The sequence below is a fragment of the Dendrobates tinctorius genome, unplaced genomic scaffold, assembly GCF_039654945.1.
Source record: "Dendrobates tinctorius isolate UK_male_01 unplaced genomic scaffold, ASM3965494v1 ptg000202l, whole genome shotgun sequence".
In the NCBI taxonomy this organism is placed as follows: Eukaryota; Metazoa; Chordata; class Amphibia; order Anura; family Dendrobatidae; genus Dendrobates; species Dendrobates tinctorius.
The window spans coordinates 193,204-220,285 of NW_027361869.1; the positions used below are offsets into that span (position 1 = coordinate 193,204).

A 27,082-nucleotide genomic window follows, 5' to 3' on the forward strand; every position below is an offset into this window, starting at 1 on the left:
CAGGAAAAGAAATATGATGTCATTGGAATCACTGAAACTTGGTGGGACAATACACATGATTGGAATACAAGGCTAGAAGGATACAACTTATTTGCAAGAAACAGACTTGATAAACGAGGAGGGGGTGTCGCATTGTATGTTAGAAACGCGTATATCTGCACAGAGATTGAAGCTTCAGAGACTGGGAGTTCTGTGGAAACTGTTTGGGTAAGAATACAAGGACAGAACAATGGAAAGGACACCATTGTAGGCATTTACTACAGGCCGCCTGTGCAAGCTGAAGATATGGATGAACTCTTTATGCATCAAATGGCCAAGTTCTCCAAAAAATATGACATAGTTGTCATGGGAGATTTCAACTATCTAGACATTTGTTGGGAATCTCTCTCAGGCAAAACTAACAGGTCAAGGAAATTCTTATCCTCTCTTGCTGACAACTTTATCTTCCAAAAGGTAGGGGAGAAAACAAGGGGAACTGCTACCTTGGATCTAATCCTTATAAACAGGGAGGAAATGGTTGAGGAGGTAAAAGTGGCTGGGACCCTAGGAGGTAGCGACCATGCTATATTAGAATTTTGGATAACTAGAGGCGGAAGACCTGTGAAGACTCAGACGTCAAGGTTAGATTTCAGAAAGGCAGATTTTCAGGGATTCAGAAAGAGAATTGGAGGGATCCAATGGCTGGATATCCTTAAAGACAAAAATGTCCAGGAAGGATGGGAAATCTTGAAAAATGAAATTCTCAAAGCACAGTTGTTAACAATTCCGAAAAGAGGGAAGAATAGGAAGCATTTAAGGAAACCAGGATGGATGAACACAGAACTTAAGCACATGCTAAAAAGGAAGAAAAAAAATGTTTATAAAATGGAAAGAGGGAGGCATATCTAAAGAAGAATATAATGCTGTCTGCAGAACCTGCAGGTCACAAATCAGATTATCTAAAGCTGAAAATGAATTGAGGCTTGCAAGAGATGTCAAAAGCAATAATAAAGGATTTTGGGGATATGTCAAAAGTAAAAGAAAAGTCAAAGATGCTATAGGATTTTTACAGGATGAAAATGATGAAATGGTAAGACAGGATGTTGAGAAGGCTGAACTTTTAAATTCCTATTTTGCATCTGTTTTCTCTCAGAAAGGAAATGTAACATCAACTGTTCTTCACTGTCCTATTAAGGGAATAGAAGAATCCAGGATATCTATAAACAGAAAGATAGTGAGGAAACACTTAGCTAACCTAAATGAATTCAAGTCTCCAGGTCCAGATGAATTACACCCCAGAGTACTGAAGGAGATAGCAGAAGAAATTTTTGAACCCCTCTCCATAATCTTTGAAAATTCTTGGAAAACAGGAGAAGTGCCAGAAGACTGGAGAAGAGCAAATGTTGTTCCTATCTTCAAAAACGGGAAGATGGTGGACCCAGGCAACTATAGGCCGGTGAGTCTGACTTCTATACCAGGAAAGATCTTTGAACAAATTATTAAACAACATGTATGTCAATACCTGGATAAGAATGAAGTGATTAAACAGAGTCAGCATGGGTTTGTAACTAATAAGTCATGTCAGACTAACCTAATTTCCTTCCATGACGGAATCACTGATTGGGTGGATCAAGGAAATGCTGTAGATATAGTATATCTTGACTTCAGCAAAGCATTTGACAAAGTCTCTCATACAATCCTTATTGAAAAAATGACTAAGTATGTAATGGACAAGGCAACTGTTAGGTGGATTCATAACTGGCTTAGTGATCGGACCCAAAGAGTAGTCGTAAATGGCTGCACATCCAGTTGGAAGAATGTTTCAAGTGGGGTACCACAGGGCTCTGTCCTGGGCCCTGTATTGTTCAACATCTTTATCAACGATTTAGATGAAGGAATTGAGGGTAAACTAATTAAATTTGCTGATGACACAAAGCTAGGAGGGATAGCTAATACTAGAGAAGAGAGAGAGAGGATTCAAAAAGATTTAAATAAACTGGAGAAGTGGGCAGCAACTAACAGAATGGTTTTTAACAGGGAGAAATGCAAAGTACTACATCTGGGCAATAAAAATGAAAAAAGCATATACAGAATGGGAGGAATAAGGCTAAGTGACAGCACATGTGAAAAAGACTTGGGTATACTAATAGATCACAGACTGAATATGAGTCAACAGTGTGATGCAGCAGCAAAAAAGGCAAATGCAATTCTAGGATGTATTAACAGAAGCATACAGTCTAGATCACGTGAAGTCATTATTTCCCTCTACTCCTCTTTGGTCAGACCTCATCTGGATTATTGTGTCCAGTTTTGGGCGCCACATTTTAAAAAAGACATCAACAAACTGGAGCAAGTTCAGAAAAGAGCGACCAGAATGGTGACCGGTCTGCAAACCCTGTCTTATGAGGAAAGGTTGCAGGATTTGGGAATGTTTAGTTTGCAAAAGAGAAGACTGAGAGGAGACTTAATAGCTGTCTACAAATATCTAAAGGGCTGTCACATTGTAGAAGGATCAACTTTATTCTCATTTGCACAAGGAAAGACTAGAAGCAATGGGATGAAACTGAATGGGAGGAGACACAGATTAGATATTAGAAAAAACTTTTTGACAGTTAGAGTGATCAATGAGTGGAACAAGCTGCCACGAGAAGTGGTGAGTTCTCCTTCAATGGAAGTCTTCAAACAGAGGCTGGAAAGACATCTGACTGGGATGATTTAGGGAATCCTGCTTTGAGCAGGGGGTTGGACCAGATGGCCCAGGAGGTCCCTTCCAACTCTACAATTCTATGATTCTATGATTAACACAGTACTGAAAGTCTTAGTTACTCACCGGTTAACGGTATTTTTCGGAGTCCATGACAGCACCACCTGAGAGAGGGGATCCGCCCTTCTTAGGAACAGGAAAACCTACAGATACAAAAAGGGCGGCACCTCTCCCACGCATCAGTTGGATTACAGAGTATAAAAAGAGGACCTCCAAGGTTAATGCATGATTATATGTACAACAATATTAATACTTAAATCTTTATCACCCGTGGATATGTACAAAGGGAAGACGTGCACACCCAAATTAACTAAGGGAAGGGAATCTATGGGTGCTGTCATGGACTCCGAAAAATACCGTTAACCGGTGAGTAACTAAGACTTTATTCGGTCGTCCATGACAGCACCACCTGAGAGAATTACAGAGAGTAATCACTACTTTAGGGGGGGGACTACAGCCTGCAGAACCCTGATACCGAAGGAGAGGTCTGCAGAGGCACCCAAGTCTAGTCTATAATGACTATAAAAAGTGCTCGGAGAGGACCAAGTGGCCGCCTTACAAATCTGGTCGATGGAGACTTCCGATCTCTCGGCCCACGAGGTCGCCACGGCTCTGGTGGAATGCGCCTTCAATTTCTCCGGAGCTACTCTACCTTTTGAGGCATAAGCTAACGAGATTGCTTCTCTAATCCACCTGGCTAGTGTAGATTTGGACACCCTAAGACCTTTCCTAGGGCCTTGGTAGGAGACAAAGAGGGCATTGTCTTTCTTCCAGGGATCGGTAGCCGCTAGATACTCCAAGAGGCATCTCCTAACATCTAAAGTGTGTAGCTTCTCCTCTTTCTCATTAGTTGGATTAGGGAGGAAGGATGGAAGGACTATTTCCTGCGACCTATGAAAGCTGGAGGCTACTTTTGGTAAATACGCTGGGTCGGGTCTAAGTATTACCCTATCCTCTTTTACCTGAAGAAAAGGTGGGCGCCTAGACAATGCCTGAATGTCGCTTACCCTACGGGCTGACGTTATGGCTATTAGGAAAGCTATTTTGAGGGACAGGCTCCTAATAGAGGCTGACGAGATGGGTTCAAATGGCGATTCTGTCATAGCTGTGAGGACTAGGTTCAAATCCCACGGCGTGAGTCTATTCTTTACTATTGGTCTGGATCTACTCGCTGCTTTGATAAATCTATTGACCCAATAATTAGCCGCGATGTTGCAGCTAAAGAGGGCCCCTAAGGCGGATACCTGTACTTTAAGGGTACTGGTGGAGAGACCCAAGTCCAGCCCTTTTTGTAAAAATTCCAAGATCTGGCCTATGGGGACGGAATCATCAGTATTTATATTTGAGCTTTCGAGGAACCTCTTCCAAATTCTGACGTAAATCTTAGTTGTCACCACTTTCCTACTTTTTAGTAGAGTGTCAATTAGGTCTGGGGAGAAGCCTTTACTTTCTAGCAGTGACCGCTCAAATTCCACGCCGTGAGATGTAGGCCAGCCACCTGAGGGTGGAAGACCGGGCCCTGGGACAGAAGGTCCGGGATGTCCGGGAGAACCCAAGGATCGTCTACCGACATGATCCTGAGGTTCGAGAACCATGCTCTTCTGGGCCAGAACGGGGCGATGACTATGACCCTTGCCCTGTCTTTCCTGATCTTCCTCAACACCAGAGGAAGTAGAGATAGGGGAGGAAAGGCGTAGGCTAGCCTGAAGTCCCATTTTATCAGTAGCGCATCTACTGCCAGAGGAGTCTCCCTGGGATTTAGGGAGCAAAACTGTGTCGTTTTCGAGTTCTCCTTGGTGGCGAATAGATCCACCTCTGGCTGACCCCATCTCTGCACAATCTGAACGAAAATGGAGGTGTTTAAGGCCCACTCTCCTTGTTTTAACAGATTGCGGCTTAGGAAATCTGCCGCGACGTTCTCTTTCCCTCTTATGTGAAGAGCCGTGAGAGATAAAAAATGACGCTCTGCTAGCTGGAACAACTGTCCTGCCACATTCATCAGAGTTCTGGATCGAGTTCCGCCTTGGTGGTTGATATAGGCCACGGCTACTCGATTGTCCGAGAGAACTCGTACGTGATGGCCCTGTAGATACATAAGGAGCTCTTTAGCTGCGAGTACTACCGCTGTTAATTCTTTCAAATTAGAAGACATTTGTATCTGATCTCGTTCCCATAGGCCCTGGACCAGAATTTCCTCCATATGCGTCCCCCAACCGGAAGGACTTGCATCCGTGGTGACCACACGGGTAATGTTATACTCCCAAGGGACCCCTCTAGACAAGTTATTTCTTTCTAGCCACCACTCCAGGGACTCTATTGTGTTTCTGGATAAGGTCAGTCGACCTTCTAAATTACCCCCCCAGGATTCTCTGATACCATAAAACTTCGCCCTGTAGAGTTCTCGTATGAACTTGGGCCCACTGGACTGCGGGAATGCAGGATGAGAGGGAACCCAATAGGGACATGGCTTTCCTGAGGGACATGGAGGGGTTGTTGGAAGCGTTCAGGACCCGGCCATGCAGGTGCAGCAGCTTCTCTGGGGGCAGACAGCATTCCTGCTTTTTAGAATCTAGGGTTAGGCCTAGAAATTGTTGAATTTTTAATGGCTGCAAACGGGATTTTTTGATATTAAGTAGCCATCCCAACCGCTCTAGAGCCGCCGTTGTTTTCTGTAATTGTTCTAAACACTGCTCGGCTGAACTGCCTATTATAAGGAGGTCATCTAAATAGGGGACGACTAGAATGTTTAGCTCGCGCAGATGGGCCATCACCTCTGCCATCACTTTGGTGAATACTCGGGGCGCAACCGCCACCCCGAAGGGTAGGGCCGCGTACTGGAAGTGCTGGATTGACCCATCCAACTGAACCGCCAGTCTAAGGAAAGATTGGTGTGCTAGACAAATCGGTATATGGTAGTAAGCGTCTTTCAGATCTAGGACCACCATGAAGCAGTTTTGAAACAGCATTTTTATTGCGGTGTTAATTGTTTCCATTTTAAATGGACGTACAACCAGGAATTTATTGAGGGCTTTGAGGTTAAATATAGCCCTAAATGAGTCGTCCGGTTTACGGACCAAGAACAGGGGGGAATAGAAGCCTTTCCCCCTCTCTTCCTCTGGAACTCTCGTCAGGACTTTTTTGTCCAGTAGCTTGAGGACCTCGGTCTCCAGGGCAGCTTGTTCTAGCGGGGAAGATTTGAGTGGAGTTTCCTTGAACCGATCTTGGGGAACGCAGGAGAACTCTAGGGGCAGTCCTGTAGCTATCACCCCCAGTATCCAGCTGCTATTCGAGATTCTGGCCCAGGCCTGGTAGAAGGCAGATAATCTTCCTCCTACCGGAGCCACTAGTCATTGGGGTGGCTTCTTATTATCCCGTGATGGACCTTCTTGGCGCCCCCCTTCTCCATACATGAAGCCCGTACCTCTGTTTTTTTTGTTGTCCCATCTGTTCTGATCTCTGGCCTGTCTCCTGCGGGAATACCCTTTCCTAGAAAAGGGACGTCTCCAGGATGTATTCGGCAGACTCGGAAATTTCTTTTTCTCATCCCCGGCTTTCTCTAATAGTTCGTCTAGGACGGAGCCGAACAAGTATTCACCCCCACAGGGGATAGAACAGAGACGGGACCTGGCTTGGATATCTCCCGGCCAGCATTTTAACCAGAGGGCTCTTCGGGCCGAATTAGACAAACTTGCAGACCTGGCCGCCATTCTTACTGAGTCCGCCGAGGCATCTGCCAGAAAGGCAGCAGCATTCTGGATAATTGGAAGAGACTTACGGATGGAGGCTCGCGAGGTTCCATCCTTTAGCTGAGAGTCCAATTGATCCAGCCAGACCATCATGGATCTGGCTGCGCACGTGGCTGCTATTGCTGGCCTTAGGGCGCACGCTGACATCTCCCATGTGCCCTTTAAAAAGGAATCTGCCTTTTTATCTAGGGGGTCTTTAAGGGAGGCCATATCGTCGAAGGGTATAGATGACTTTTTTGAGGCCTTAGCTACCGCTGCATCCAGCTTGGGGGCCTTATCCCATCGACTTACTATTGGGTCCTCAAAGGGGTATCTACGCTTGAAAGCAGGCGGCATCGAACCCCTTTTTTCCGTTTTTTTCCACTCCCTGTCTATCAGGTACTGGACTCTTTCGTTTAGTGGAAAAGTCCTTTGTTTTCTAGGGTCTAGACCCCCGAACATAATGTCCTGAGCAGACAGTTCTGTCTTTTTTTCTTCTACCCCCATGGTTGACCTTATGGTTTTAATTAATTTATCCATTTGGTCCAAGGGGAAACAGAACCGGTTGGAATCCTCTTCGGAAGAAGAAGAGGAGGCCGAGGACTCTGAGGAGATATCTTCCTTCCTAGGGCCGACTGAAGACTCTGAGCCTGAAACACTAGCTCGTCTTCTTTTAGAAGAATCTTCTTTTGATAGGGCTTTTATTTCAGTCCTGATTAATTGCCTCAGGTCTGTAGCGAAGCTTGGAGCTTCTTCCGCTACCTGCATAAATAGGGAAGAGTGTAAGAGTCTGATACTCCACTCACGTTCTACCCCTCATCTCCGTCCCTACCGTCAGTCTCACGCAAGACTGACACAATCTCTTGGGGTGGCCATCTGGTAAGGGGCAACTACAGAGGGCACATTCCTTGTGCTTCTGCTTCCCTGTGGCCTTCTTCCCCTGAGAATCAAACACATAAGGGGACACTGCATCAGGGTACATTCTCGTAGATCTCTTACCCTTGCAGATGAGGACAGGTACCGGATCATGGGGGGCTGCAGGAGGATCCTTTGACCTAGAGGAACTGCTGTGGCTCTGTCCACTCGAACGTCCCTCCTTCCGCCTCTTAGGTTGGTCACTGGGGCGCTTTGCCACGGGCTGCACCTCTTGTGGGTCCATGGGGGCTTCTGTTGTGTCCATCGCTGGGCCTCCAGAAGCACCTCAGCAGCAATGCCTTCTGTCTTAAGAAGGCTCCCCCTCCGGATTAGCAGGAACTCTGTCCGGTGTTCGGGCCCCCCATTGGACCGCTCCTCGCGATCCTGCCCCTCCCCTTCAGGTGCCCGGCCCCCTCAGGCGGCGGGCGCGCATCGGCGCGCGTCCACCACGACAGGAAGCCGGCCGGCATCCGACTTCCAGTTTCGGCGCTAGGCCCCGCCCCCTTCGCCGCGTCACTTCCACCGCGCGATAGAGGCAGCAGGGACGCGCGGCAAGGGGCTAGCACTGCGCCGCCGGCTCGGAACCGCCGCTCCCTTTGTGGGACACCCGCCCGAACGGACCGTACCCCCGGGGGAAGGAGACACGGGGGCACCGCTCACCTCACCGGCCCCGTGGAGAAGGCGACCGCCGGACCCTGTCTCCGCCTGCTCTTACCACTGCCGTGGAAATCCTACCCGGACCCACCGTGGCGCATCCAGGGCCCCCAGCGAGACCGAGGTAGGAGAACCCCCCGCTACCTGAGTCGGTCCGCTGGCCTGGGATTCGGTTATCCATGACGGACGATCTGTAGGGAGTTCTGTCCTTGTTAGGAACAGGAAACCAACTGATGCGTGGGAGAGGTGCCGCCCTTTTTGTATCTGTAGGTTTTCCTGTTCCTAAGAAGGGCGGATCCCCTCTCTCAGGTGGTGCTGTCATGGACGACCGAATAAAACAGTAATACCAAAAGCATAAAATATAACACAGTAATAAAAAGTATTAGCAAACTGCCTAAAATATAATAATATATAGTAATAAAAAGCAGTCATAGAAAAAGCCTAAAATATAATATAGTAATAATAATAATAACGTGACACACAGTGATGAATAGTAAAGGAGGGTCGCATCTTATAAAGTGATGACATATTGCTAGGATGTGCAGCTAGCTTATGATCGATGGAGGTCTGACCTTCGGGACCCCCACCCAGTCCTAGCGGTCAGGGCAGAATCCTCAGCGCCCCATTCTAGGTAACGCTATCTGTAGGAACGTGAACGACCCAATAACGGAGCAGGGCCGGAACGAGACAATACGTGCCATATGTAAAGGACAGGCTGCCATTTTTGGTCTGTATTTTGCCTTTTGAGCCTTAAAAGACTTAAAGGGGATGTGCCATTAACAACATGTCTGCCCGATCCACAGCATAGATGATATATGCATCATCGCTGAAGTCCCACCGAGCAAGAGAAAGAAAACTCTCCTGTGTGAATGAAGTGTTACTGAGCATGTGCAACCACTGCTTCATCAGCTGACCATTAAAGGGAACCTGTCACCTGATCCATGCTGAATAGACCCCGGGCAGCGAGAGTCCAGCACCTACTTTCTTGGAATCACTAGGGATTTTGGCGTTAGACCCTCAAAAGGTGAGATATTTCCGGCAGATTCAGGTGATACGAAATTATCATAGTTTGCAGTAAAAATCCCTTTAAGAATTCCATCGTCATTTCCTCCATAATGAAGAGTAATGACTGAACCGAGGGGATCCAACTAGTGCAATGCTCCCTGGGGGAAAAAGTGCAAAATGAAATGGTCTCTCTAGTGCCACCTATAGGCGGTCACCCTTTAAGCCAAGCCCCAGCCCTTAAAGGGGGTTGTCTGCCTATGGGGGCATTTTTTTTAAATTTCCTAAATGCATGTACCGTATTTGGGCTAAAAAAAAAATCATTTTTGCATTTGGATTTCATTAAAAATGTTTCTGGCACATTCAACTTTAACATGGTCTGTGGTCATAAATCGGCCGAGAGGAGCTCAGAAAAATAGATAAGCGTTACAAACTCTCCTATAAGACTAACATGCCGAGTTCACTGTTGGATCCTCAGTTGACTCATTCTGCAGCCAGCAATCAGCAGCGCAACACAGGGTCTATAGAAGGTAAACGGTGCAAAAGTTTTAATGAGACCCTATGGAGAAAATGATTTTAAGCTTCAAATACATGCATTTAATGAAATAAAAAAAAAAGTTAAAAAAAAAAAAAAAAAAAAGGTAAATAATCACTTAATTGGGATATCAATCAAACAATATATAAGTGGCACTTGGAAAACGATTTTATGTGGGAGGAATGTCTGGTTTGAGGTCACCTGTCTAATTTGCAGAGTTACCCCCTGTGGTGTAAAGGTGAAGGGCAGCTCAATGTGGATGCTCTGCAGAAGGTTCCACGAAGCCTCCACGTGTTCATCAGCCCCATTCCCTTCCGAAAAGAAGACCCAAATAATAAAAGGATGGAGGCGCGGATGCAGCATGTAAATAATTACCGGTCCTACACAATGACGTCAACCTGGGCAGGTGACCCTGCGGGCACAGCTGTGCATGCATCAGATGCGGACCCTCCTATATATATTCTGCCTGCACAATCCAGGACAACCAAAAATATCAGCACACGCCTTGTACTTTCCTGGTAGCTATTCCAGGCTAAAGTCTCATGGTGTGTTCCGTAAAATCTGTGCAGTCTGGTAGCCCAATTCCCGGCCAAAAATATTTTTTGGATTGTGTTAACTCTTCCGGGAAATTCATTTAAAAAAGGAAAATCAAGGTGGTTTATTTCAGGCCTAGAACACAGTGTCTGCGAGATTACAGGAGGATGTGCCCCCTATACATGGTGCGATCACCCATCATACAGATAAACTACGTGCACATACCGGATATGTTCTGAACTTCAGGCCTCTGTCACCTGCCGATCACTATTTTATAGGTTTTTTCTTTTTATCACCATTCTGACAGCTGGAACTGCTTTCCCCTTCAATTCCCAACATCCACTGCTCCTGCCATTGTCCAATAGCTTGCCTGCCCTGAACCGAATGCCAGCCTCTATGTTATAACTGTATGAAGTCTGATAGAAGAGTGGGAACAGAGATACAAAGGCCCGCCGCAACTTCTTTTAGAACGATCCACCCCCAGTCCTGTGGAAAGAAAAAGGAGATTTTTGTGTACTCACCGTAAAATCTCTTTCTCTTAGCCTTTAATTGGGGGACACAGAACCGTGGGTGTTATGCTGCTTTCCACTAGGAGGCGACACTATGCATAATCTGAAAAAGATTAACTTTGACTCCTCCTCTCCAGTATACACCCCTGGACGGCGTCAGCCTTCTCCAGTTTTGTGCAAAAGCATTAGGAGGAACGTAACACAAATAACAACCCTGCCTGTAAGAAGGCCACTATGTACGAGCTCAAAGAACAATATGAGAACTCAACTAACAACGGCCCGTAAGGGCAACAGGGTGGGAGCGGTTTCCCCCAATTAAAGGCTAAGAGAAAGATTTTACGGTGAGTACACAAAAATCTCCTTTACTATGTCGCCTAACTGGGGGACACAGAACCGTGGGACGTCCCAAAGCAGTCCCTGGGTGGGAAGCAGTGGACGAATATTGTGCTGACAGTCCCCTAGATTTGGGGTACTGCTGCCTGCAGGACCCGTCTACCCAGGCTCGCATCCGCTGAGGACTGAGTATGCACTCTGTAGTGTTTTGTAAATGTGTGCAGGCTAGTCCAAGTGGCTGCCTTACACACTTGATGTGCCGAGGCTTGATGCCGAATGGCCCAAGAGGCTCCTACCGCCCGCGTAGAGTGTGCCGTGATACCGGCCGGAAGAGGGGAATTGACAAGTCGGTAAGCCTCTTGCATGGTGGACTTGATCCACCTAGCAAGGGTGGCTTTGGAAGCCGGTAGACCCTTGCGAACGCCTTCTGGAAGAAGGAAAAGTGAATCAGACTTCCGGAAGGGAGCAGTCCTAGACATGTAAATACGTAATGCCCTGACCAGGTCAAGTGTATGCAGAGCCTTCTCTACTCTATGAACAAGAACCGGGCAAAGAGATGGTAGTGAGATTTCCTCATTGAGGTGGAAGCTGAACACAACCTTCAGAAGGAAGGATGGGACTGTACGGAGAACCACCTTGTCCTGATGGAAAACCAGAAAGGGTTGTCTGCAGGAAAGTGCTGAAAGTTTGGACACCCTGCGTAGCGAGGTGATTGCCACCAGAAAGACCACCTTCTATGACAGAAGGCGGAGTGAGACCTCCTTAAGGGATTCGAAAGGAGGTGTCTGCAATGCTGTCAAAACCAGGTTGAGGTCCCACGTCTCAAATGGATGTTTGTAGGGGGGAATCAAACGGGAAACCCCTTGTAGAAAAGTCCTCACTTGCGGCTTATTAGCAATACACCTCTGAAAGAGCACTGAAAGCGCTGACACTTGGCTCTTAAGCGAGCCCAGGGATAGCCTGGCGTCCAGGCCCGACTGAAGGAAACCGAGGATCTTTGGAAGAGAGTAGGGAAGTGGGACCTGTCCTCGAGATTCGCACCATGTGGAGAAAGTCTTCCAGGTACGATAGTAAATCCTGGCTGAAGCTGGCTTTCGAGCCCTGATCATGGTTTTAACGACGTCCGTCGAAAAACCTGCTTGGGTCAAAACCCAGGTCTCAATGGCCACGCCGTCAAATTGAGAGCTCCTGAGTTCTGGTGGAAGAACGAGCCTTGTGACAGAGAGTCAGGATGTGTGGGGAGATGCCAGGGAGCGTCTGCTGCGAGTTGCACGACGTCGGCGTACCATGTACGCCTGGGCCAGTCTGGAGCGATCAGGATGGTGGGAACTCCCTCTTGCTTGATCTTCCTCAGGACTCTGGAGATCAGGGGGATGGGGTGGAAAAATGTACAGAAGCTGGAATTGGGTCCAGTCCTGAACCAGGGCACCTGCTCCTAGCGACCGCGGGTCGCGCGTCCTGGCCATGAAATTGGGAACCTTGGCATTGAGATGGGATGCCATCAGATCCACGTCCGGGGTCCCCCAGCGATGGCAGATCTGACGAAAAACTTCGGGATGGAGAGACCACTCCCCCGAGTCCATTCCTTGTCTGCTGAGATAGTCGTCTTCCCAGTTGTCCATACCCGGAATGTGGACCGCAGAGAGTACCGACCTCGCATCCTCCGCCCAGTGTAGGATACGTGTTACTTCGTTCATCGCCTGGATGCTGCGGGTCCCGCCTTGATGGTTCACGTATGCCACCGCCGTGGCATTGTCCGACTGTACTCTGATATGAGAGTCTGCTAGCAAGTGATTAAAGGCTTTCAATGCCAGGAAGATGGCCCGAATTTCCAGGATGTTGATGGGCATGGTCGCTTCCATTGGTGACCACTTGCCTTGCACTCTGTGATGTAGATGCACCGCGCCCCAACCCGTAAGTCTTGCGTCGGTGGTCAAAACCTTCCATTGACCAGAGAGAAAGGATTTTCCCCGTGCAAGCGAGGTTGGCTTGAGCCACCAGTGCAGGGACCTCCTGGTTTTCGATAATAACCGGAACTCCCTGTCGAGGGAGAACGGATTCCTGTCCCAGGACTTGAGGATGGCCAGTTGAAGGGGTCTGAGGTGAAACTGGGCAAATGGTACCGCCTCCATTGCCGCTGCCATCCTGCCAACTACTCTCATGGCATACCGGAGAGATCGGGGGGACTTGTGGATGAGAGAGCGAACTCCCAAACGGAGGGCCAGTGCCTTGTCCCTGAGGAGGATCACCAGACCCCAGGAGGTGTCGAATAGCATCCCAAGGGGTAGTCGAGGACTTCTGTAAATTGACTAACCATCCCAGGCGACTCAGAGTGTCGATGGTGATTGAGACGTTGACCTCGCAGTCCTTGAAGGTGGTGGCCTTGACGAGAAGGTCGTCCAGATATGGAACGACTACTATGCCTCTGGAGTGTAGAACATCCATGGTGGCCGCCATGACCTTTGTAAATGTTCTGGGAGCCATGGCGAGACCAAACGGGAGGGCCACAAACTGGTAATGGTCTTGGTTGATTGCGAATCTGAGAAATCTCTGATGGGCGGGAGCAATCGGTATATGCAGGTATGCGTCCTGTATGTCTATGGAGGCGAGAAATTCTCCTTTTTCCATGGACGCAACGACTGACCGGAGGGATTCCATGCGAATGTGACGAACTCGAACATACTTGTTGAGTTGCTTGAGGTCTAGTATTTGTCGGACCCTGCCTCCCTTCTTGGGCACCACGAACAGATTGGAGTAGAACCCTCGGAATCGCTCGTCTGCTGGAACCGGTACTATGACTCCTGCTTGCAGGAGGGAAGAAACCGCTTGATGGAAGGCTCGAGCTTTGAGTGGAGGCTTTGGAGGAACGGAGAGAAAGAACCTGTGCGGTGGGCTGGTAGTAAACTCGATCTTGTATCCTGAAGACACTATTTCCTTGACCCACCTGTCTTCTGTAATAGGAAGCCAGACATGCTGAAAGAGTAGCAGTCGTGCGCCCACAAGTGGGGTGTCTTCCGGAGGGCATGAGTCATGATGAGGGGAAAATCTGAGCTTTTCCTCCTTTGGATTTTGCCTGGCTTGCTTTTGACTGCGAGTTCCTGTCCGGCCTCTGTGCCGCCAGTGTGTTGTCTCTGCGGGGGGAGCGGTTACGATTTTGTGCTGGGCGCGAGACGGACCAGCTTGAAGAATTCCGAAAGGATCGGAAACGAGATAAACGTGCGTTTTGGTTTTAGTTGAGGGAGAGAAGTACTTTTAGCCCCAGTAGCATTGGAAATCATTGTATCCAGCTTTTCACCCAAAAGATGTCCACTGAAGTACGGGAGATTTGTCAGGGACTTTTTTGAGGCCGCATCCGCCTTCCATGCTCTCAGCCAGAGAATACGCCGGATTGTGATGGCGTTTGATGCTATTCCCGCTACCCCTCTTGCAGAATCCAACACTGCATGGACCATGTAATCTGCCACTACTGCAATTTGCACTGCCTGGTCCGCCAGCTGAGGATTTGAAGCTTGGAGGCCCTGTTGCAATAGATTAGTCCAGGCCATAATGGCCTTGGCTGCCCAAACTGAAGCAAATGTGGGAGCCAGAGAGGCACCTGCCGCTTCGAAGATTGAACGCGCCATGCGTTCTACCTGTCTGTCTGCTGCGTCTTTGAGGGATGAGCTGTCCGGCAGTGAGAGAAGTGTTTGTGCTGCCAGCCTAGAGACTGGGGGGTCCACTTCAGGCGGATCTGTCCAATCCTTAGTCTCCTTCTGTGGGAAGGGGTACTTTGCTTCCAAGTATTTGCGATTGGCGAATTTTTTCTCAGGCTGCGAAAAATGCTTAGAAAGTATTTTTTGAAATTCCGGGTGATTAGGGAAGACCTTAGATGGTTTCTGAACACTCTCGAAGGAAATCTTGTGTTCTGATGCTTCCGGGGTTGTGTCCAGTACCCGAAGGATGGAAGAGATTATATCCTCAACTAGCGCTGTATTGCTAGAGGGACAAGGGACCAGAGTGTTCTCCCTTTCATTATCTGAGTTAGAGTCACATACGCCCTCTGAGTCTTGCGCACCGCTAAGGAGCTCCCTAGCGGGCGAACTAGGGCGGAGGTGTTCTGTGGTCTGGGATCGTTGTGAAGATCCGCATTGTGTTTCTCTATCAGGGGACGGTCTCGGTGACCTGGAGCCACTGTGTCTCTCCCTGGAGGGGGGCGACCTAGTGCGATGTGAGGACGCAGATGAACGCGACCTGTGGGTCCTCTTACGACTCAAACTGTCGGAAGCGGTCTGTCCCTGAGATCTTTGCTGGGTAACGTTCATAGCCGAGACATGACCCTGCAGTAGTGTGGAGGTCAGGTTATCTATAGACTGTGTCATAGACTGCGACATCTGAGTCGCCCATTCCGGCGCAGTAGCGGTCGCAGAAGCGTTGGTAGGGACTTCTTGGGGTTCTGATCCTGTGTTTTGGGTACAGTCCCGGCAGTGCAGGTACGTGCTGCTGCTGGGGAGAGTGGCCTTGCAGGCTGTGCAGACTGCATAAAAGCAGTCTTGTCTGGTCCTTTTCCTTGAGCTCGACATAGTGTCTAGAGGCTGATTAGCAGAGGCCCTACAGGGGTATCTACGCAGTGGAAAAGGAATAGGGGAGCGTTATAGGTTATATGAACTCACAGCTGAGTACAGAGAACCCAGCTGTGATCTTACCCCACCGGTGAGCCCCCTAGGTCCAGCGCCGATAAATCCCACTCCTGTGCCCCCCAGAGACCGCTGTGCTGCCTTCAGCTTCAGGTGCAGCAAGATGGCCACCGGAATTCTGAGGTGGAGGAGGAAGGGGGCGGAGATGCTGAAAAGCGCTGAGCTATGTAAAAGCGCGCCCTTCCTGACTCAATCCGCCCCTTCTATGACACTGCGGAGTGTCATTTTCGTCATCCGGGGGGCGGGAATAAGCCGGCGACTTCGGCTAGGCCGAAGCCGCGGCCTAAATTTGATACCTCATGCCCAGAAGGACTCCAGGACGGCGCGGTTGTCGGATTCAAACCAGACCCCCCCGGATTGAATGGTAGGCTAGCGGTGGGGTCATGTGCGCAACCTGGGCCCTGTGGGGGGTCCCTTTGAGGCGCTATGCAGCTGGTGCTGCCGGAGAGACAGGGGCGCAGGGAGCCCTGTCTCTGACAAGTGCCATGCCTGCCTGCACCTCCACCAGTCCCAACAGGAGCCCGCAGCTGGGCTGGGGTCACTGGACTTGTAAGTGGCCGAACGGTGCCTGATACAGGCCCTACCTGCGGTGTCTCAACCTAATGCCCCCATAGGGAGATTAGGGAGGATGCTCCTGTCACCGTCAGGGGGCTTCATCCTATCCTCAACCCAGAGCCCAAGGGAACTGGGGAAGGAGGGGGGGTTCTCGACTTCGAACCAGTACCTGAAGGACTGGGGAAGGAGCGACATGGGGAAGAGTCATCTCGACCTCAACCGGGTACCCCTTAATAGGGGACCGAGGAGGGAGCCATGCCGGGAGTCTCGCTGGAGACCCACGTTTCTTCATCTGTAATCTGTTGAAAAAAATCAAGGAAGAAAAAAACGGATTAAAAAAAAAATCTTAGGTGTGCCTCCTTGCGACACTAAGCAAAAACTGGAGAAGGCTGACGCCGTCCAGGGGTGTATACTGCAGAGGAGGAGTCAAAGTTAATCTTTTTCAGATTATGCATAGTGTCGCCTCCTAGTGGACAGCAGCATACACCCACGGTTCTGTGTCCCCCAATTAGGCGACAGAGTAAGACCTACCCCCCACTTCCTACAGAAATGCAACGACCCACCCAACTTCCTGTAGAGAAAGAGAAATAAAGACCCACTCCCTCTTGACATAGAAATACAAAAGACCGGCCGCCACTTCCTGTGGAGATAAAGACCCGCACACACTTTCTTCCAAGAGACAAATACCTCCCCACACTTAAGGTAGAGATAAAGACCAGTCCCCACTTCCTGAAGAAATAAAGAAGACCTGCCAACACTTCCTATAGAAATACAAAGACACACCCCCACTTCCTGTATAACGACAAAGACCCGCCTCACTTCCTGTAGAAAGACAAAGACCCGCCTCACTTCCTGTAGAAAGACAAAGACCCGCCTCACTTCCTGTAGAAATACAAAGACACACCCCCACTTCCTGTATAACGACAAAGACCCGCCCCCACTTCCTGTAAAAAGCCAAAGACCCGCCCCCACTTCTTATGCAACGCTAAATCCCTGCCCTCATGGCCAGTAATCCATCTCGGCATCTTTGCTGCTGGAGACAGATTACACGTGACAACAGGCGGAGGACAGGCAGTTACAGAGATGGGAGGTCCCTGGTGGTTCATACTGTAGAGTAAATTTTTGACGGGAAAACAACATAATTTGTGAATAAAGTAATTTGCAGATTATCCATTTATCATATTGTCTATTAAATGGGATCACATTGTCTGAAGGCACATGGACCATTTACCAGTCATCAGATCCTGTGCCCAGCATAGGTCTACCCTAGCGATGTTCCCTGACTTTATGAGAGGTCCTGTAAATAGCCCTTTAAATTAAAGAAACAGCGGAAAATAAAAGCTCCGATTTGCCACGCTGTAGTTGTCGACCCCATGGAGCCATCAGCCAATGTATAGGCAGAGGAGACCTCCCTTATAAATAGACGAGGCGCGCGGCACTGCATGATACATGCAGCATATGCTTAGGAAGCCGCCGCACACTAATACTTTCCATTTCCTTCACTTCGTGTCTGGTCCAGTGGGTTGTAAAATGGGGTCAATCTCCGAAATAAAAGAGGTCAGTCGGGCTTACTTGGCACGCATCACGGAAAGGAGATTTTCAGGACAGGAAGAAAAGGGGATGGAGTTACCTGTTCTTCTTCTAGAACAATGGACCGGTGATCACAGACAAGTCCGTCAGTGAAAAAGTGCTTTATCTCTCGGATGGCAGCCCGGTAAGAGGTGGAACCTAGAGAGGAGGACACAATGGTGAACGGTCAGGAACACCCAGGAGGCAGAGTGCAAGCAATCCATTCACTGCTAGATACTATGTGCACTTACTGTAGAGAATCCTTACCTAGCCAAACTACATGTCTCTCATTCACTACTGGATAGTTTGCATTTTTGCTGCAGAGACTTGCAACCTCCTCTAAAATACTTCATTCTCATTTTCTTCATTCGTCACTGTACAAATTTGCTCTTATGGAGAATCCCCATCTACTCCAATCTAATTCATTCGCATTCACTTAATTCAAGACTAAATACTAAACTGTACAGAATCCCTACCTAATCTACTTTAATTATATACGCTACTGAACACCACATACCCTTACTGTAGAGAACACCTACCTACTCCAATCTACGTCATTCTCATTCACTACTGGACACTACATACCGTTAATGTAGAGAACACTTACCTACTCCAATCTACGTCATTCTCATTCACTACTGGACACTACATACCGTTAATGTAGAGAACACTTACCTACTCCAATCTACGTCATTCTTATTCACTACTGGATACTATGTGCCCTTACGGTAGAGAACACCTACCTACTCCAATCTACGTCATTCTTTTTCACTACTCGATATTATATGAGCTATTCCAATATACGTAATTCTTATTCTATACTGGATATTACATGCTCTTACTGTAGAGAACACCTACCTACTTCAATCTACTTAATTCTCATTCACTACTGGATATTATATGGCCTTACTGTAGAGAACACTTACTCCAATCTATGTCATTTTTATTTACTAATGGATACTACATGCCCTTACTGTAGAGAATGCCTACGTACTCCAATCTATATCAATCTCATTCACTACTGGAAACTACATGCCCTTACTGTAGAGAACACTTACCTACTCCAATCTACTTCATTCTCATTCACTAATGGATACTACATGCCCTTACTGTAGAGAACGCCTACCTACTCCAATCTACTTCATTCTCATTCACTAATGGATACTACATGCCCTTACTGTAGAGAATGTCTACCTACCCCAATCTAAGTCATTCTCATTTACTGATTGAATCTATGTGCTCTTACTGTAGATTATCCCTACAACGTGAATTGGGCTGTGAATGCAGTTTTTATATGATGTCAGTTTATGAAACCCTCAAAGTGGGACCTCCTCTTTACAGAGTGCCGTGGTCAGACCTTCACCAGGCAACCCCTGATGCCATATGTAACGGATGTGCCAACAAATACTGAACTGTAGAGAATCCCTACATAATCTAATTTACTTGAATCATAGTCACTTCTGGGTACTATATGCATAAACTGTAGAGCATTTGCACATTTCCAGGAGGAGTAACAGAGGAATAGCACAATGCAGAATTTTATGAAAATATGCATCAGGATTGTTAACACTTGGGAAACACATGTGTCGAGTACGGTCACTGGGGTCCGTAAGATCAGGAGCCCTGGAGATGACAGCCATTGCAAGCCATACAGGAAAAGCATCAATAATGGAGACGCTCCATCCTGAGGTTTTCCAGTAAGTCGGAACGCTGGACTGACAAGGTGGTTAATAATGGTCCGCGCTGTCCTCTCCGGCGGGTCATTAATTGTGTAAAACGTTCAGCACTTACCCCCTTTACACACTGGAAATTCTGCAATTACGGCTCAAGAGAAATATCAGAAGGCAAATGATCATCTTAGGAGCTAAAATTTAATGATAAAACGAAGGAAAAAGCAAAATCTCTGAATTGGATGGACCCTATATGGGTGAGGAGAGCGCTGAATTTTCATGAGGACCATTTTATAGTATGCAGCATGTATATTTGATTCGCGGCATCCGTGTGATGTGATAATATGCTATACATGATCCATCCCGACCAATGGACAGTGTAAAGGGATCAGTGCGGCGACATCTAGAGGTCATTAGTGATACGGGCACACTTAATTTATTTTACAACGTTATATACATCTTGGTTTGAATTTTATTTTTATTGTTAGTTTGCTTCCTGAAAGCAAAATTAAGCAACTTTCTAAATTGTCTTTGTTATAATTTTTTTCTATACCGAGTGTAAGTCTTTATCTAGATGATTACTTTTTTTCAAAAATGTTTCAGAGCAGTCAGAACCAGGTGCGGGAGCTATGATGGTTCTCTCTACTCCCCACGCTCTTCACTCAGTGCTAGGGGTAGAAGGAGAAAAAATAGGTATTAGACCTACCGGTAATGATGTTTCCAGGAGTCCATCCTGACAGCACTATGGAGGACGTCCTCCTCCTCCTTACAGGGACAGGAAAGCACACGAGAGGTTAAAAGGCCATGTCCCACCCCCTTTCCCTCAGTGATTTGACAAGTACCACAAGGTGGATGATGCTAGTAACGGTTTAATGAAACAGTCATATTACAGCATATGACATAACATAATACAACATAGTATAACATACCAGGGAGGGAACTACCCGTGCTGTCAGGATGGACTCCTGGAAACATCATTACCGGTAGGTCTAATACCTATTTTCCAGGACGTCCACCTGACAGCACTATGGAGAGTACCAAAGCACCTCCTCAGGGTGGGATTACTGCTTGGAGAACTTTTCTCCCGAATGCGGTTTGTTGGCCAGCTAACACATCTAGTTTGTAGTGTTTGCAGAATGTATTAAGACTAGCCCAGGTTGCCGCTCGACAAATTTGATCAACTGACGCCCCTGCCCGCTCGGCCCATGAGGCCGATACCGCCCTTGTAGAGTGGGCTTTTAAGGAATCAGGCGGGCTGGCGCCTTCAGCCTGGTAGGCGTCCGAGATTACTGAGGTAATCCAACGCGCTATGGACGCCTTAGAGGCCTTCTTCCCTTTATTCCTACCACCAAAGAGAACGAAGAGGTTCGGGTCGATACGCCAACTATTAGTGGCCTCTAGGTATTCTATAACTGCGCGCCTCACGTCTAGCGAGTGGAGCCGCCGCTCCTTCTCATTTCGGGGATTATCACAGAAAGAGGGTAACACTACCTCCTGGTTCAGGTTTCTTGTGGAGGCTACCTTCGGGGTAAATGCCGGGTCTAACCTAAGGATTATACTATCCTCTCTTATCTGGAGGTATGGATCCTTAGTGGATAGGGCCTGGATCTCCCCTATTCTTTTGGCCGTGGTAATGGCTACTAGAAAGGCCGTTTTACGAGTGAGAGCACGGATGGGTATCTTCTCACTAAGGGCGAAAGTGTCCGAGCAGAGGAACCGAAGTACCAGGCCCAGGTCCCATGGTGGGGTGAGCTGCCTAATCGTGGGACGCAGGCGTTGTGTGGCTTTTATAAACCTTATCACCCAGGGATGTGCAGCTAACTGATAATCAAAGAAGGCGCTCAAAGCTGAAACCTGGACTTTTAGAGTGCTGGGCTTGAGGCCTTTATTAAAGCCTGCCTGCAGGAACCCTAGTATGTTAGGGAGATCCGGGGTACCTGCCACGAGCTCGGACCTGCCACCCTCCAGACAGAATCTCCTCCATATCTTCCGATAGATTGCCGACGTCACCGGCTTCCTGCTGGCCTGTAGGGTGGATATGACCTGCTCCGACAATCCTTTTGCCTTCAGGATGTCCCTCTCAGGATCCAAGCTGATAGATGGAGTCTTGCTGGGTCCGGGTGGTGGATCGGGCCCTGGTGGATGATGTCCTTCCACAAGGGCAGCTCGACTGGATCTTCTACTGCCATGGCTCCCAGAAGGGAAAACCAGCTTCTCCTCGGCCAGTATGGCACTATCAATATCACTCTTGCGTGGTCCTCGCGTATCTTTCTGAGCACTGCCGGTATGAGGGCCAGTGGTGGGAACGCATAAGAGAGGGATTCTCCCCAAGTCTGACTCAGGGCGTCTACGCCCTCTGGATGGTCCATCGGATTTAAGGAGTAGAATCTGGGAACCTTCGCGTTCTTGCGGCTTGCGAAGAGATCTATACTGGGGTTCCCCCAGCGCTGACAAAGCTGGTTGAAGATCTCTATGTTCAGTTCCCACTCTGTCGGGTGGATCTGTTGTCTGCTCAGGTAGTCCGCCACTTCGTTTTGGGAACCTTCTAGATGTACCGCGGTCACGGATCGAACTGTCCGTTCTGCCCACGTGAATATCTTTTCCGCCAGTGCCTGAAGTGGTTGATGTCTGGTTCCTCCTTGGTGTTTCAGGAATGCCACTGTCGTCGTATTGTCGGATAAAATGCGGACATGACGACTCTTTAGTACCGACCGGTTTCTCCGCAACGCTTCCCAGACCGCGAAGAGTTCCTTGAAATTGGAGGATCTGGCCTTGATGCTTGCTGGCCACTTCCCCTGGAAGATCTTCCCTTCTATGTGGGCTCCCCATCCCCACGCACTTGCGTCTGTGGTGACTACTACGTATGGAGAGGTTGTCCAATGCACGCCCACCTGAAGATTCCTGGCCTGTAACCACCAGCGAAGGGACTCCTTTACTCGTCCTGAGAGTCTTAGGGGTTTGTCTAGCGACGCCTGACTCCTGTCCCACCTCGCGAGAATTTCTCTTTGTAACAACCGCGAGTGGAATTGGGCCCAACGGACACACTGGATGCAGGCTGTCATAAGGCCCAGGACCTCCATTGCTTCCCTTATGGAGCATTGACGCTTCAACAGACCTCTGGTTCTGGCCTGAATGGACTTCTGCTTCTGCTCGGGTAGCCAGGATATTCTGTCGGCTGAGTCTAGGAGGACTCCCAGGAAAACCTTTCTGGTGTTTGGAGTGAGGTCCGACTTCTCCCAGTTGATCACCCAGCCCAGGAACTCCAACACAGTAGTTGTTCGGATCCTGTCTCGGATGAGCGCTTCCTTGGATCTTGCCACCAGTAAGAAGTCGTCCAGGTACGGCACAATCACAATACCCTGATCTCTCAGGTAGGCCACCACCTCTACCACCAGCTTTGTAAAGATCCTGGGAGCTGAGGCCAGCCCGAATGGAAGACCCTGAAACTGAAAATGGCAGGTCCGGGCTGGTGAACTGATCGCAAACCTTAGTAGGCTTTGGGATGAGGGATGAATAGGAACCTGATAATATGCCTTTTTTAGGTCTAGGGTGCACATAACTGCGTCCCTGTCTATCAGAGGAATTGCGGATCGGATTGACTCCATCCGGAACCTCCTGTATCTGACCCAAGCATTTAGTGGCTTCAGGTTTATGATGGTGCGGGCCTCTCCGGATTTTTTTGTAATTACAAACAGGGAAGAGTAGTGACCTTTCCCTCTTTCTGATGGTGAAACTGGTATTATGACCCCTGAGTCTAGCATGTCCTGAAGATCCGACCACATTGCGGAGTCCTCCTGGACGACAGTGGGGGCAATATATCTGTCGGGGGGAGGAGAATAGAGCTCTATCCTGTAACCCTCTCTGATGGTTCTGAGAACCCACTGATTGTTGGTGACTCGCGACCAGTTTGCTGCAAAGTGGCGAAGTCTCCCCCCAATGCCTATGGCGTCATTGTCTCCTCGACCTAGATGTCGATGCAAATGGGGGATCTCTGCTCTTCCCACTTTGGCTGAAGGAGCCTCTGTAGGAGCTTCTATTAGACCTCGCCCGGCCCCTAAACTCTGACTGTCCTCTGAAGAAGGAGCCTCTCCGAAAGGACTGGGACCGTCTGGGCTTTTCTTCCGGGAATCCCTTATTCTTATCAGACACCAGCTCAAGGATATTATCCAGGGCTGGACCAAACACCCTCAGACCCGAGAAAGGGATGGCACATAACTTGGCCTTAGAAGGGTTATCTCCCGACCAGGATCTAAGCCAGACTGCTCGCCGGGCCGCATTAGAGAGGGAGCTGTTTCTGGCCGCAAACCTAACTGATTCCGCCGACGTATCCGACAGGAACGCCGTGGCTGATTTCAAAAGAGGAAGAGATGCTAGAATCTCTGACCTCGGGGTCTTGTTGGTTAGGTTTTCCTCCAACTGCCCCAACCACAGGAACATAGACCTGGCCACCGAGGTGGCTGCTATGTTGGCTCTAATCAGGGCCGCCGACGTCTCCCATGTTCTTTTTAACAAAACGTCCGCCTTTCTATCCATTGGGTCTCGAAGACCGGACGAGTCCTCGGCTGGGATAGCCGATTTCTTCGTAACCTTGGCAACCGGGACGTCGATCTTAGGGACCTCTTCCCACGCCCGAGTTTCCTCGGGATCGAAGGGCAGTCTATTTTTAAAGTTTCGGGAGAGTGTCAACCGACGCTCTGCTTCCTTCCACTCCTCCTGGATCATTGCCTTGATGTGCTCGCTCACAGGGAACACCACCTGTTTGCGGGACACCAGTCCTCCAAACATTAAGTCCTGTCTGGACTGTGGCTTAGGGACTTCTTCCATCTGCATGGTATTTCTGACCGCGTGTACCAGCTCGTCCGTATCCTCCAGTCTGAACAGGTACTTTCTGTTCTGTTCCTGACTATCCCCCAGGATCTCGCCTTCTTCCTCCTGATCTGAGTTCCGGAAATCGGATTCCTCGCTAGGGCTCGCCTCTGATACTGGGACTGGTTCCCACCTCGGACGCTTGCGACCTGGCCCAGGGCTGGGGGATCGACGGGACGTAGAGGCCTGAATCTCTTCCCTTATCAGCGACCTCATTTCGGAAAGCAGAGATGGCTGTTCCTCGCCTATGACCCTGGAGGTACAGGGACCGCATAGGGTCTTGCTATAGGTGTCTGGCAGCTTTACTCTGCACACCGGACATCTGACTGATTTGGCGGTAGCTTTCGCCGGGTCCTTTCCCGAGGGGGACTCAGCCGGGGTTCCCTTTTCCTAATAATATAAGGGGCACCTCATCAGATCTGGGCTGTGGGGACGAGTGGGGAGGGTGGTCTGCGCTATGCACACTTACCCCTCCACCAGATGCAGTGTTGCCTTCCATCCCCTGGCGTCCTGATGCAGTCACACAGCCTGGAACCGCCTGTGACGACTCTGGAGAAGGCTTTGGTCCAGGAGCGCGCGCGCCCTGGATTTGAAACCGGCGTCTGACGTCACCGGATGTGACGCTGGTAAGCCGCGCCTCCACTTCCTGCCGGGCATCTGCGCGCGACCGCGCTCGGCGCGAGCCCTCCGGCTTCCACTGCCCAGCGTCAGCGTCGTTCTGCGGGCTCGGCCCGCCGCCCCGCTTCTGTCGGTGCCCGCATGGCCAGCCGCCTGCGGGGAGCCGACCCGTCCTGGAGCCGAGAGCCCCCCCACCGGGAGGAACGGCTCCCTCCAGGAGCGCCGTCCTGCTCCTGGCCTTTGGAACCGAGGGACTCCCCACCGGGAAGTTTCGGCTCCGGGACCTCTTGACAGGGGAAGGATTGGACCGGCCGCACGATCCCCTGGGTCCCTCCGGTAAGCTCTCGCGTGTCCCTCCGTGCAGGGACAGGAAAAACACTGAGGGAAAGGGGGTGGGACATGGCCTTTTAACCTCTCGTGTGCTTTCCTGTCCCTGTAAGGAGGAGGAGGACGTCCTCCATAGTGCTGTCAGGTGGACGTCCTGGAAACAGAGAATTGCGCACAGATCTGAAGACTAAAGAAAGGAGAAAGCATGTAAAGTCTCATGGAGGGCACATAAAGAGGAAAAAGTCTTTATAGTTTCAGGGAGAGCAGAGAAAACAGCCTGTAGATGAGGAGCAGAAGACATGTATTGTCTCAGGGAGAGCAGAGAAAACAGTCTATAGATTGAAAAAAGGAGAAAGCATTTATAGTTTCAAGGAGGGAGAGAAAACAGTCTGTAGATACGGAGAAAGCATGTAAAATTTTAAGAAGGGCAGATAAGAGAGTCTGTAGACAAAGAAAAGGCATGTATGGTTCCAAGGAGGGCAGAGAAAACAGTTTCTAGATAAGGAGAAACAATGTACAGTTTCAGTGAGGAGTGAGAAAACAGTCTTTAGATGAGGAGAAAGCATTTATAGTTTCAGGGAAGGCAGAGAAAGCAGTCTGTAGATAAGGAGAAAAGCCCGTAAATAAGTGCAGAATATAAGCTGTGCCGATATATGATAGCAGCACTTTGGATACATACAGTCCTCACATGCAGCCTGTATTACAGGAAGAGACACTCCCACAAAATAAAAATCTGAAATTTGGATCAAGATGTAAAATGCATATCAGGGGGAGTCTGAAAATCTGAAAATTAATGAAGGAATGAAGATTGCAGTTTGAAACTAATAAAAAGTAACTAGTAACATGTAAAAATAAGTTTTCCATTGCCAGTGTGTCCATAGCCCTAAAGGTGTATTCCCTAGTAAAGGATAAGAGATCACTTGGACGCTGGGGGTCCTACCTCTTAAGCCATCAATGATCCTAAGAATAAAGAAGCTATTTCATAAATATGGGACATAATAACAGAAGGAAATTTATGTGGAGGACCCACATACCATACATGGCATTTTGCACAGAACTTGTTCCATAATGCGCTCTCAAGAGGAACTGGTCTTGAGCTTTACACAGCTGGGGATCATCTGGGCCCAGAACGTCTAGGAGTTTGAGAACTGCATTAATCCTCTGGAGACAGAGCACAAGGCTCGGCGCTGACGTCAGGTAGTCACAGTGTGCTTGGCAGAGCGTTTTGTCCTTTAAAGATATCAACAATCAATGATGAATGTCTACTGAACAAATATAATAGAAAGTGCATTAAGCTTAGAAAAAAAGTCTTGTTTTGCATAAACAGCGCCCCTCTAGTCCATGGGCTGTGCCTGTTACTGCAGCTCTGATCCCATACAATGCCTTCCATGCACAAAAGGTCTGATACTTTTAGCAAACACACAGCAACTCTTGCTCCTTGTCATCTCAGACCCAATTAAATGAATGCTGCAATACCAGATAGTGGTGGTGGGCTTTCAGGGGGGAGGGGATGTACACCTATGTTTTTCTACCTGTCAACCCCTTATTTCTGCCGTCTGATGTCATCTCTTCTAATAAAATGGTGATCACCAAACCTCTATAGAATACAGGCATGCTGTGTAGAAGGATTTCCCACCTCCCCACTGATTTCGGGAGGGAGAAGAATCAGGATGAATTTTAACACTCAATCCTTTTTGTTTTCTAGGAAGATGAGAAGCCGCCAAAAGTTTCTGGCAGTGGCCTACACCTTGTAGGCCTTCATAAGAGAATCCAGACGATCCCTTTATGACCCCAAAGCGCTGCTCCAGCAGCGAGAAATCTCATTCTGAAGTCGTGTCTGTAAGTGCTTTGGGG

At 48.8% G+C, this 27,082-nt stretch overlaps 1 protein-coding gene across 7 annotated transcripts in view; it reads right to left on the reverse strand.

Annotated features, from left to right (window-relative positions):
- LOC141057021 (dynein axonemal assembly factor 8-like) overlaps positions 1 to 27,082 on the reverse strand; it is a 74,909-nt gene that overhangs the window by 17,944 nt on the left and 29,883 nt on the right. For all 7 annotated transcript variants that reach the window (XM_073553495.1, XM_073553496.1, XM_073553497.1 and 4 more), the window contains 2 exons: positions 26,263 to 26,458; positions 17,809 to 17,906 (listed from right to left, as the gene is read on the reverse strand). In XM_073553495.1, the coding sequence (XP_073409596.1) occupies positions 17,809 to 17,906; positions 26,263 to 26,458 (294 nt within the window). The remainder of the gene's footprint in view (positions 1 to 17,808; positions 17,907 to 26,262; positions 26,459 to 27,082) is intronic.